The sequence below is a fragment of the Podarcis liolepis genome, assembly GCF_965112155.1.
Source record: "Podarcis liolepis genome assembly, chromosome: 4".
NCBI lineage: Eukaryota > Metazoa > Chordata > Lepidosauria > Squamata > Lacertidae > Podarcis > Podarcis liolepis.
In genome coordinates this window covers 69,967,168-69,979,192 of record NC_139558.1, presented here as the reverse complement: position 1 = coordinate 69,979,192, position 12,025 = coordinate 69,967,168, and the positions used below count along the sequence as shown (strand labels likewise).

General features: G+C 42.9%; 1 protein-coding gene across 2 annotated transcripts in view; it reads right to left on the bottom strand.

The window, feature by feature from the left end:
* The window catches only part of MYH15 (myosin heavy chain 15), a 94,899-nt gene that overhangs the window by 68,519 nt on the left and 14,355 nt on the right, over nucleotides 1-12,025 (bottom strand). For both annotated transcript variants that reach the window (XM_083498487.1, XM_083498488.1), the window contains exons 5-9: nucleotides 10,656-10,799; nucleotides 6,984-7,140; nucleotides 4,008-4,035; nucleotides 2,208-2,301; nucleotides 609-629 (exon numbers count right to left, since the gene is read on the bottom strand). In XM_083498487.1, the coding sequence (XP_083354613.1) occupies nucleotides 609-629; nucleotides 2,208-2,301; nucleotides 4,008-4,035; nucleotides 6,984-7,140; nucleotides 10,656-10,799 (444 nt within the window). The remainder of the gene's footprint in view (nucleotides 1-608; nucleotides 630-2,207; nucleotides 2,302-4,007; nucleotides 4,036-6,983; nucleotides 7,141-10,655; nucleotides 10,800-12,025) is intronic.

Below are 12,025 nucleotides of genomic sequence, written 5' to 3'. Positions count from 1 at the left end.
TGACCTTCTGATTGGCAAGTCCTAGGCTCTGTGGTTTAATCCACAGCGCCACCCGCATCCTTACCTATAGTACTTTCCCTTAAAATGAAATACAAAATATTAAAAACCAACAGATTTGATGTGTAGTCTAATGCCTACTGGAAAAAATAGAGTCTCTTGCTAGCATACTTTATGCTGAAGACATGCAACGAAGCTGAAGGAAAGGGAAAGAAGGGACAAGTTTGTGTAAAAAGGGAAAACAACAACAATCATGTCACTGAATGAAACCTGTGCTAATATTCTCCAGTTGAAATCAGCAGAACGTAAGCACTTCTCGCTTAGGCTGACCCCAGCTTCACAAAATGAAAGAAACATTAAGTATAAAACGATGCAATAGGATTGGTCTAGAAAGCTAAAAATGTTTAGAATCATACAGTTAGATTGCTCAGAGCCAGTTTCTATGATTTTGAGTTGGCTTTGTAACAAAAATTAATTTCAGCTGTGTTGTTCTAGGTTTAGAAGCAGGGCAAGTGCAAATGAAGTTTTACATACACCTGTGGACAACATTCACGGCACGTCAGCAAAATCTGTGAAATACAAATTCAATTACAGGAAACTCATCTACTTACCCCAGTCTTGGTTGCTGGTTGCTTTCAAAGAAAAATGAAAAGACAATTAAACAAACAGTCTAAGTGATTAGAAAATATCATTTAACATTGCTTATCAATCCCGCTCTATTTGTGATTTCAGAGACCTTTTTTATTCTGCAACTGCTTTTCCACAGAGACTTCTAGAGTAAATTTCCCAACACTTCTAAGCTGCTTGTCCTGAACCAAGAAGAGGCATCCAGTCCTAGGATCATATGTGGATCTTCTGTATGGCTGCAAAACCAGTTTCTATATCCATACTCCCCATTCTTCCCCTTCCTTCACATTCAGAACCCAATTTTTTTTTTGCACATGCTTTGTTCCTATACCTATCAAATTGTCCATTATTGCTGTCAGTATTAAACCATCAGTCCCTGCCATGTTTTAGATCCAACCACCCATCATCAGAGTCTGAAGCCCAGCCACTGACCCAACACACTAGATTTGCAGGGCTCTGTCCCTATCCACATTATGCTACTCCTGATGCTTTGACGTGTGTCCAGATGACTCTGTTGCAAAGCACAGGAAAAAGAGGTGACAGATCAGAGGTGGAGAATGCTTGTGCTAGTACAGCAGAACCAGGAATGGCTATAGCTGTTAATGGAGCATTACCAGTTACGGCACTGCTCCATCTCCAGGTCCCCAGGGTACATTTACACTGCAGGCTTGAACTGGATTTACAACCATTCACTCTTCCCTGGGATCTGTCATCCTGGAAGAAGGACTATAGATCTCTAATATAAAATTCTTAGTAACCTTCACCAACCTCTTCAGGAGCTTCTGGAACAAAATGGACATAAATGTACCTACCCACCAAAGCATAATCCAGGGGTCTGCAACCCGCGGCTCCGGAGCCGCATGTGGCTCTTTTACACCTTTGTCGCGGCTCCGGGGCGGATACTAGCGAGGGGAGGAGGCGCATTGTGTGCCCCGACACCTCCCCACTGTGGCGGGCGCTGTTCTGGCTGTGACGTCGCATGGGGGCGGTGCGTGCGTTAGTCATGCACTGTCCCGACGTCACCTTCCCGCCCGCTGTCAGATCGCAGCTCCGGAGATATATTTGTTTTAAATGTCGCAATGGTTTTGCGGCTCCCAGGTTTTTTTCCCTTTGGAAACGGGTCCAAGTGGCTCTTTTTGTCTTAAAGGTTGCAGACCCCTGGCCTAATCCATCAACAGCATTGAAATAGAAGACTGAGCCTTACAACTCACAGATAAAGATACTACGCAAACTGTAATAATCAAATACAATTAAAAGCAGCTCAAATGGACCTTTGTCTTCTGAAACACTGAACCAGTTTCTATACCCCTACTCTCCATTCTGCCCCTTTCTTCACATTCAGAACAAAAAAAAAAAAATGATGATATGATGATAAACAACAGCCAGACTCATTGGGCAAACTCCCATGAGCTCTGCTTCCCCCGAATCACTTTGAAATATTATAGCTTCTTCTCACATATCCCCATGCAATTAACAATCATGCTAACTGGTGCTTACAGGGCCTTGGAAACAGAATGTCTTCCACCTGTTGGGTAATAAATATTATTTGCGCAGAAGAAGAAAACAGTCATTTGAATATTTACATTCTTTTTTCCAGGTTCACCGATTGCTGCTACTGTGGCAAAATACTGAATGACACGTTTTGTGTTCACAGTCTTGCCGGCACCAGATTCTCCACTAGGAAACAGAAGGAAGATGACATTATTAATCTCAAGCTTTTCACTTCCATCAGCCTTATACATTTGCATTTTTTTCCAAACTCTAAACTGTGCTACATTTGAATGAATCATGTCCAGCAACCTTACCTTTAAGGAATTCACTTTCGATCCATGTTTACAGGTAAGTCCACTGGCGCTGATTCAACACAGGCTTGTCATGATGGATGATTCCCAGCAGGTGGGAGGCCAGATAGGCCTCCTCACCTGCCAGGAAGTTTGAATCCATGCCTGCAGCCAAATTGGCCAATGGTGAGCAGCCTAAGGGGTGGGTGCTCAGCCAGGGAGCGAACCCAACTGGCAGCAGGCTTCACTTGAGTCTGCTCCTTGAGTATAAAAGGAGGCCAGTTGTGGCCTTATTTGACCCAAATACACTGTGTTATGTCTGATTTTGTTCTCTAAGTTGGGATGCTGAGAACCGTGGCATCTGGGCACACAAGAGGATAGGAGTATGGAAAGGATAGTGCTATCAGGGCAGTATCTCCCTAACTCATTCCATCAGTGCAATAATTTATATTTGGAACTTTCTCCCCCTCTCATTCACCTCCTAAATTTGTTATGGGGCTTTCTCCCAGCCTTCTGGAGCACATTTGAGGAGGGCAAGCGGGGCAGAGAGAGGGGAAATAGAATTATTCAAGGGTAATCCTTGTGCTAAGGGAACAAGTTATTCAGCATTACATTAGATACAAGCCTTGGTCTTATTGATGGCCATGTAAAACACCATTGAATAGAAGTTGGTGGAGGCAATAGTGGGCTACTGAATGCTCTCCTTGTGAGTTTTCTCAGAGCCACCTGGTTGGCCACTGTGGAAAACTGGGACCAAACTTAGTACGTCATTGGTCTAATACAACACAGATCTTCTTCTGGAACAAAGGTACCAACAAAATATACACTGACTAAAACCTGAGTATCAGAACCTGTTGTGACCCAACAGAGCTGTGTTTCTTAGAAACAGACTCAAGGCACCTCAGGTAAATCCAATCAGGAACAGCAATATTTAAGCACAGTAGCCAGGGAGCCCTGGTTAATCCTTGCCACCCAGGCCCACACTACCTTTCTGCTCACACTCACCCCTACCAGGTGTTCCCTCTTTAAGTACTTACTCTTGGCCCAATAACTAACTTTATACCCAGAACCCAAGGGTAAAATTTACTTCTCTTAATGCCCATGCTGAAAAACCTTGCAAACAAGTTAGCAAAGGTGAATATGTGCTTTGAAATAAAATGTATTCAGTTTTGTGTGCTTTGGTAAGCATACTAGGAACCAATTGCTTTTGCTGATGTTTGCTTTCGCTGATGTGAGGCATCTGAAAAGATGGGAGTGGCTATGTGTCCTATTTTACATAGAATAGTCCTCTTCGGAAGGAGTCCTCTGTGTGAAGGACTGTCTGATCAGATTTGAAGATAAGGGAGAACTGGGCCTTGAAATAAATATAAATAGTTACTGAGTAGGCACATAGATCACTTGGTCACAATCTTTCCCACTGTGGTGGGATATATTGTATTTTTATTTATATTATAGCAATTATTTCTCAATTTGCATCTATACTATAATTAGCATATAGAAATGTTAGGTGAATCTGTGTCCTCTTTTGCCCTTTTTTTCGAAGATGCATTTTTCCTTTTTTGGCATTGCATAAATAACCTCCCTAGAAAAAGATCCACTTACGTGATCAGCATTGACTGGTTCTCTCGATCTGTGCAGAAGGGAAAAAAGGAACCTGTAATTGTACTTGCTACATAGTCACCAGGGAATAATTTCTTATACAAACAGAAATAAACAAGAAGAAACCCATTTAGGCAAACTCCCTTCAACATGGGAAATATCTTGTTTAGTATATTTTAAGTGCATTGGCAAAATGCATTGGCCTGCAAAACCAATTCATTTTGGGTTCTCTCCATTATTTAGTACCATATGCCTGCTGTGGAGGTAGCTGCAAAAGCCATTGCATGACTCCATCACAAGCAGAGAAAGACAATTTAACCAGATCAGTTTCTTGGTAGAAATTCCAAGAGCAAGGTGTGCTGTTGAAATTCACTGGGCTCTTCAAAGGAAGTAGGAATGAAGAGAGCAAAGAGAAACAAAGGAGGGATGGGTTTTTGACAGGTTGGGGTTAATTAGCATATCAAAGGCCCTGTAACATGGAAAACACATTCAGCTAAAGACATTCAGATTAGAGGGTTTCTAAACCTGTTGTGTTAGATGCTTCCCTTCAACCTGTTCTATTCGTGTTACATGGAAGAAACGTAGTGAAGTTTCAAGTTTTGCATTTAAACCAAAAGGTTTGGTTGCCCCGCAACAATTTCGAGAGCATGGGGCTTCTGTTTGCTTTCTAATGAAAGGGCATGTTTTGTGAATTAAAAGGAAATCAGCATTGGCAGTCCAATTGGTCAGGGCAAGGATGGAGAACTGGTGGCCCTCCAGCTGCTGCTAGACTACAAATCCCATATTCCTTGACAACTGGCTGCGCTGGCTGGGGTTGATAGAAGTTGCAGTCCAGTTTCTAAAGGGCCACAGGTTCCCCTTCTTTGACATAGAGATTGTCTCAAAGTACCAGTTGTGTAACATGTCGGCTTAGCAATCTTTTTTGTTTGCAAGCGATTTGAGAGAGGAGAGAACCTAGAGGAATTTATGTTATATTGGGCAAGCATGTGCTTTATTTGCAAATGGCAGTCAATGGAATTTGAAGTACTTGCCTCCCCTACCAACCCCGCCCAGAATGGTCAGTCCATGCAAGAGTTGCAAACAAGACCCACACAGCTGTGGTATTGCACTGGCTTGATAGGGGTGAGGGGAAAGTTCTTAGTTCAGGGGATCTAGACAAACTAGCTCTGTAACAACAGTGCATGCCTCTTAAGGGCAGGCACCTCGCATTTAAAGATGCTATAATTATAAGGACCTAGAAAGCCAAGCACATTACTGTGCCAAGCATAATTACAGATTTTGCTTTGCTTTTTATGCTTCAACTATTATTATAACTCAGCCAGCTCCAACAAAAAGCACAAGACAGGAAAATGTCTCATACTTTGATATATTATTTTAATGTTATCAATGGCAGTATACCTATTGTGCTCTGTGCAGAGTCACATTTGAAACAGATGAGCACAAACCCCAAGCTCCCTTGGTAATGTTCCAGAATGTTGATGGCTGCACAAATATTAGTGCTCCAGATAATCAGGCATGCATCACCACTGCCCTCTGATGGAAGAAATCTGCTGCTCGGACATGAATTTGCAGTGTGCTCCAGTTCTGGTGGCATGATGTTATATCACTGCTCCAGTGCTTGAGGGAGGCTAGAGTCAGTGGCCTTTAACATTTGGCTGTAGTGCAGCCAAAGCCAGGCCGTTTTAGCACACGTTGATTTCAACAGGAGAGCTAAGCGCATGCTCCTTCTCTTAAACAGCTGCTCCAGTTATTGAGATCACTATTTCTGCCTTGTGGTTTCTGTTCAAAGAAGGCTCATTTGTTACAGTACATTCCTTTCTTTCAGCCAAAGGGAAGCAGGACTGTAAAAAAGAAAAGAAAAGAAAGTGCCCTGACCTACTGGCTGATTATTTCTCTGTGTAAACAGGGAGCAGGCAGGGGTAGGAGCAACAGAAATGTGCACATAGAGATTGAAGCAAACAAAGGTTTGCCATTCACTTTACTGTCGGAAAGAGTTATGGGGCTACTGAGTACACAGATTCACCCTCTGACAATGATGTCCATGGAGAAATTCTTGTTTATGGGTGGTCCATGTGAGCACAGGAACACAGGCGAGGTGACCTGGATCATTGTGTTGTAAGATTGGAGGTTTTGACAAGAGAGTGTTAGAGACTAGAGAGCAAGAATGACTGCTGAAGCTCCTTTAAGACACAGTTGCAAAACCTTTTTTTAGGCAGATTGCTAACTGATTGCTCTTGATAGATGGATCTCCCTTAAGTCATCTGAAGTGGGTGGGTTCTTTCCCTATCCAGCTAAGGATGGTGTATGCTAGGTCTGTGTGTGCCTGGGAAGTGAACAAAAGGGATAAAGTCTAGTTTCTCAGAGGCAGGCACAGAGAGCTGAGTTTTTAGGAGCACAGTAAGCAAACTGTGTCAGGAAAGTTGGAGACCTGACACATGACAATGAATTTGGCTTTCTGTTGGAATATTAAATCTAGATCTGCACCTGTAAATAAATTCAAATGCTTAAAAACTGTCATAACCTTTCATTGATCTTCTTGCAAATAAATTAACTCAGAGTGAGCGCTGCACATCCCTGGAGTTTCTCACTGCTCAGAGACGGGAAGACTCTGTAATGATGGTTTTAGTGTCTTATAAAACCTAAGCATTACTGGGGGGAGATAAAAAAATTCTCTCAACAATTTCTCTTTCTTTCTTGTAAACCAGGAGCAGGGAACCTGTGGCCCTTCTGGCATTGTTAAGCTACAAGTCACTTCAAGGATATACAGTTCCGACAGTCAGGAGTTCAGTAGATATTATCCCTAATCTGAGTGGCACTGAAGATCACAGATCTTACCATCTCCAGGCTCTTTGCCCATGATATGGTGCCTAAATGCCCTTCCTAGAAGCTTCTCTTGTCAGCATTTGGAAAACATTTAAAAGCAAGATTTAGTTGTAGGACAAACAAATAAGGGCCACGTGGGCAAATGACGCTACTTACTACGCAGCATGTCATGGTAAGCATTATCAGCTATGGAGAAGATGTGAGGAGGAGCCTCTGAACGTCTCTTGCCCTTGTAAGCTGAAACAACTTCTGTCTTGTAGACAGGAAGCCATTTGTAAGGGTTTATTGTCACACAGAAGAGACCCGAATAAGTCTGGAAAGGAAAACAGAAGAAAATCACTAAGAACCTTGGTAAAGAACATGAGGATTTCACACTGTGTCCTAATGCCAACAGTGCAGTTGTTCTAATCCAGTTCATTTGTAGGGTTTGTCGTTGTTGTTTTTAACAAAAGATGGCTTAACAGAACCAGACTGCACTGGCATGGAAATTGAGAAAGAAATTTACTCATATATTAATACTAAACACACAAAATGAAAGTGAATCCCATCGATAGCATAATGGTTTGTATCAAAGTTGTCTGTTTCATTTTGGAGCAATGGATATGTTGGTCACAGCCAACCATTTGTAACTTTCAGCTCAAGATTTCCTTGTAATCCCAGCCTCCAACAATTCACCTGAAAATGCAAACCTCTGTAAATATAAATGATAACATTTTTAAGGGAAAGCAACATTAGTTGATTGGGACTTGTATAACGGTAAAAAGATGGGGAACATGTGGCCCTCCAGATGTTGTTGGATTACAACTCCCATCATTTCTAGCTATTGATTATGCTGACTAGAGTTGATGGGAGTTGGAGTCCAACAACATCTGAAGAGCTACAAGCTCCCATAGATGGCCCATAGTCACTTGATGCAGCAACCTTTCTAAAACTAAATGGGATGGAAAGCCACCTGAGAATCATATCCATGCCACCTGGAATTCTACTGAAGAAAGGTGTGATATATATGAAGTATCCCCAGACTTGGATGATGTGTAGACTGAAGCCCACTAAGAAAAGCTCATGAATAAAAAAAAACGCATTTCATTAGTACAACTCAATTAGAAATTAGTTTAACCTTGGAAATGAGGAACATGGCCAGTAACAATGAATTTCGTTGTAAACTACTGTATTTTTCGCTCTTTCGCAATTTTCCCCTCCAAAAATGAAGGGGAAATGTGTGTGCGTCCTATGGGGCGAATGCAGGCTTTCGCTGAAGCCTGGAGAGCGAGAGGGGTCGGTGCGCACCAACCCCTCTCGCTCTCCAGGCTTCGCGCAGATCTCCGTAAGCCATGGGAGCCCGCGCCGGGCTCCCGCGGCTTGCGGAGAGTTGCCTGCATGCCGAAGGCTGGGTGCGCCGAGCTCAGCACGCCCAGACTTCACGCAGCTCTTGGCAAGGCGCAGGAGCCCTGCGCTGGGCTCCCGCCGCTTGTGGAGAGTTGCCTGTTCTGGGGGCTAGGGTCGGGGGAAACTCGGGCTTCCCCCGCCCCAGCCCCGCGCCTGGGGGGGAAATATATTTTTTTTCCTTTATTCCCCCCCCCAAAAAAACTAGTTGTGCCTTATGGGACGGTGCGTCCTATAGGGCGAAAAATATGGTAGTATGCATTGGAACATGATTTTCCAATACCAAACACTTCATCTACTACAATAAAATTATGCACAAGGCATTTAGAAAGGTAAGCAATCTTAACGGCTAACAATATTTGTTAAGAAAGGCGTTCAACTCCTGTTGCAATCAGGACTGGGCACACGCCATGCTATGAACATCCAGATTCTGCAGCAATTATCCAAACTTTGCACTTTAAAAGGAAACTACTGCATCTTGATAATATTATGCAGCATGTGTCTTTGCTTAATATGCGTAGTTTATTCTGCTTCTGCTGGTGTGTTAAGCATGAAAACCTATTGTCCAACCAGAGTGAAACCAAGAGGTAAAGGCTGGCTAAGCCACAGAGACAAAGTAAACAGATGCCTGGTGTACCCAAATTATAGGGGTGCCCTCATTTATTCAAATATAGTAGAAAGAGAGCTGCTCCCTGCATATTTAGAGACTGGGTACACTGAGGCAAGTTGTCCACTGTTTGACACCACCTGTATTTCAGGAGACAGGAACATTCTGACCTCTATCAGCTGCCCAAGGCACAGACGCAGTCATAAAATGCGTGATTTAAGAATGTGACAGACATTAAAAAATGAAAAAGTAGCCCTCTAGTCAACCTTTGATCATTTAATGTGCTATAGCTATACTGCTCGGCATCTGATAAGACATAGTGACAAAAATTTAATTCACTTACGGTGATTTAAAAAAACACTTTAGCTTGCTAGAGGCAAGGTAACATGTTAGTACAGTGGTACCTCTGGTTAAGAACTTAATTCATCTGGAGGTCCGTTCTTAACCTGAAACCATTCTTAACTTAAGGTACCACTTTAGCTATTGGGGCCTCCCACTGCTGCTGCGCCGCCGCTGCACGATTTCTGTTCTCATCCTGAAGCAAAGTTCTTAACCCGAGGTACTATTTCTGGGTTAGCGGAGTCTGTAACCTGAAGTGTCTGTAACCCGAGGTACCACTGTTCTGAGCATTACAAACATGGGAAGCACCAGAGGGGAGACAGGGGGTTAGCACTCCAAACAAGGTGATCAGTCATCCTCCACCCCCACTTGGACCGTCATTGCAAATAACATATACAGTGGTACCTCGGGTTAAGTACTTAATTCATTCCGGAGGTCTGTTCTTAACCTGAAGCACCACTTTAGCTAATAGGGCCTCCCGCTGCTGCTGCTGCGCCACCGGAGCACAATTTCTGTTCTCATCCTGAAGCAAAGTTCTTAACCTGAAGCACTATTTCTGGGTTAGCAGAGTCTGTAACCTGAAGCGTATGTAACCCGAGGTACCACTGTACTGCTATTTTTATTTCAGAGAACAACTCGCCCACCTAGAAATATACTTTGCCTCTTCTATGCCCCCATTTTTTTTCTGGTGACACCACAACATTTGAGACAGGGATGCTAAAGAAATCACATGGGGGCGGTCTCATTCCTGTCTTCTTCCTAGTAGGCAAAACCACATGAGAAAGGTAATGGTTCTGAATACCAGTTGCTGGAATTTTCTGCACACCAGTTTCTGGAAGCTGCAGGAGGGGAGAACGCTGTTGTGCTCAAGTCCTGCTGCTTGCAGGTTTCCCATAAGCAGCTGATTGGCCACTGTGAGAAAAGGATGCTGGACTTGATAGACCACTGGCCTGATCCAAGAGGCTAGTCTTATGTTCTTAGGGGGGTTTACAAAATAACAACCATTCCACAATATGCATTCTGAGTAGTTGTAAAGGCTCGAATGACAGATAATCCATGTTCAAGAAGTTGCCGGAGTGCTCATACAGAATTACAATTTTATGACACAATCTACCACTCCTTTTAACCACATACTTGACACTATGTGCAGCAATAACCTCCTTACCCCTTGACAGGGGTATAGAGAGCTGACCTACTTTGGGGGGGAGGGAACTGATCCCAAGGGTATTTTGGTTGTCTGCCTGTCAACGGTTATTCTGGAAACTTCTGACCAGCAGCATGCACCAGAAACTCAGTTTCAAAGGAAGATCACAGAAGTGAATATACAAAGGAGCAGAGGGTATACAGAGGAGAGTCCCTCATGCATAATAAGCCAGGAACAGGAACCACAAAGGGGTCAAAGGTCAGAATGTCCATCTGGCAGTATTGATTCTTATCCTGCACAATGGAGATGCAATTCAACATGCAGTTTTAAATGAAAATCAATGAATGACTCATACATAGATCATCCAGTTACTGTAGCGTCTGTTCAAATTTTGCAGCACAGATGCCTCGTTGAGGTGGGTCAGCATAGCCATATCTTCAATCATGTCAAACTTGGGAGGGTTCATCTGTTGAACATCGTCTTCCTTCAAAGTGACTGTCTGCAAGAAAAGGGAACACTGTAACCACGGCCTTTCCAAACTTCCTGTACTACAGAGCGATCTGACAACACTTTTTTAAAAATTAAAAGATTGTTTAAGGATTACTTTCAAGGACAGGCTGCTCACAAATGGAAACTCAACTCTGAAGGCTTCTGTGCAACCCTAAATATCTGGTCTCTTGGGAGACTGATCGAAAACAAGAAAAGAAAATGCATCTCTTATCCATTTCAGTTTGTTGGATACTGCCACCCACTGTTGTAAGCAGTAGAATACATGATTTTAAGAAAGTAATAATGATGATGGTCATCTGAAGTTAAAAAAGCAAGATGGAGAAAGTGGTCAAACACTGGGAACTGGTTATAAGCTAAATGCTATCCCAATTTGCCTATGAAGGATGCAGCAAAGCATTAACCTGAAGCTGTTGTGATTTTAAAACAAAACAGGAACCAATGAAGACATAACAGTTACTAAACATTATAATTTGTAGATAAATTACTTGCAGAGGGGTACCAATATTACACCATGGCAACAAAAACAATGAAGACCCTTGTGGCATCATAAAGACTAACACATTTATTATGACAAAAGAGTGGTGTGGGTGACGGACCATTTAATCAAGTACATTAAGTGTTATGCTGGGTTGTAGGTAGATATACAAGTGGCAGTGGGATAGGGGTGATTGTAAACCATGAGGTCAGAAAAAAAATTAAATGCAGAAAGTACAGACCACGACAATTAAATTAACAATTTTCATTATCCACAAAGGACAGTTGTTGATATCAGAGACATCCTAGCATTGGTAAGTCAATAAACTCACATGGACCTGATTCACACATAATGCTAAGTCAATCCATGGCTAAGTACAAGCCATGACTAGATGTGCAGGAGCAAAGGTCATGAGCCTGGAGAGAAGGTCAGGATCAAAGGAGTAGCCCAGAAACCCACATGTTTGCTCACTCATGCTAAGCTCTGGTTTGGCTTAGTGTCATGTGTGAGCAGGACCATGGTGTGGGGTAGAAATTTAATAAATAAAATACCTATGTCCCAATTCAGTCTACAGGTCATAGCAATGAAGTGTTTGGTGAACCTTAATTCAGTGCATCTGCTTCATGTATACCTGAAGAAGCGTCTCCACCCCCTTCGTTCAGCCTGGACACTGAGGTCCAGTGCCGAGGGCCTTCTGGCAGTTCCCTCACTGTGAGAAGTGAGGTTACAGGGAACCAGGC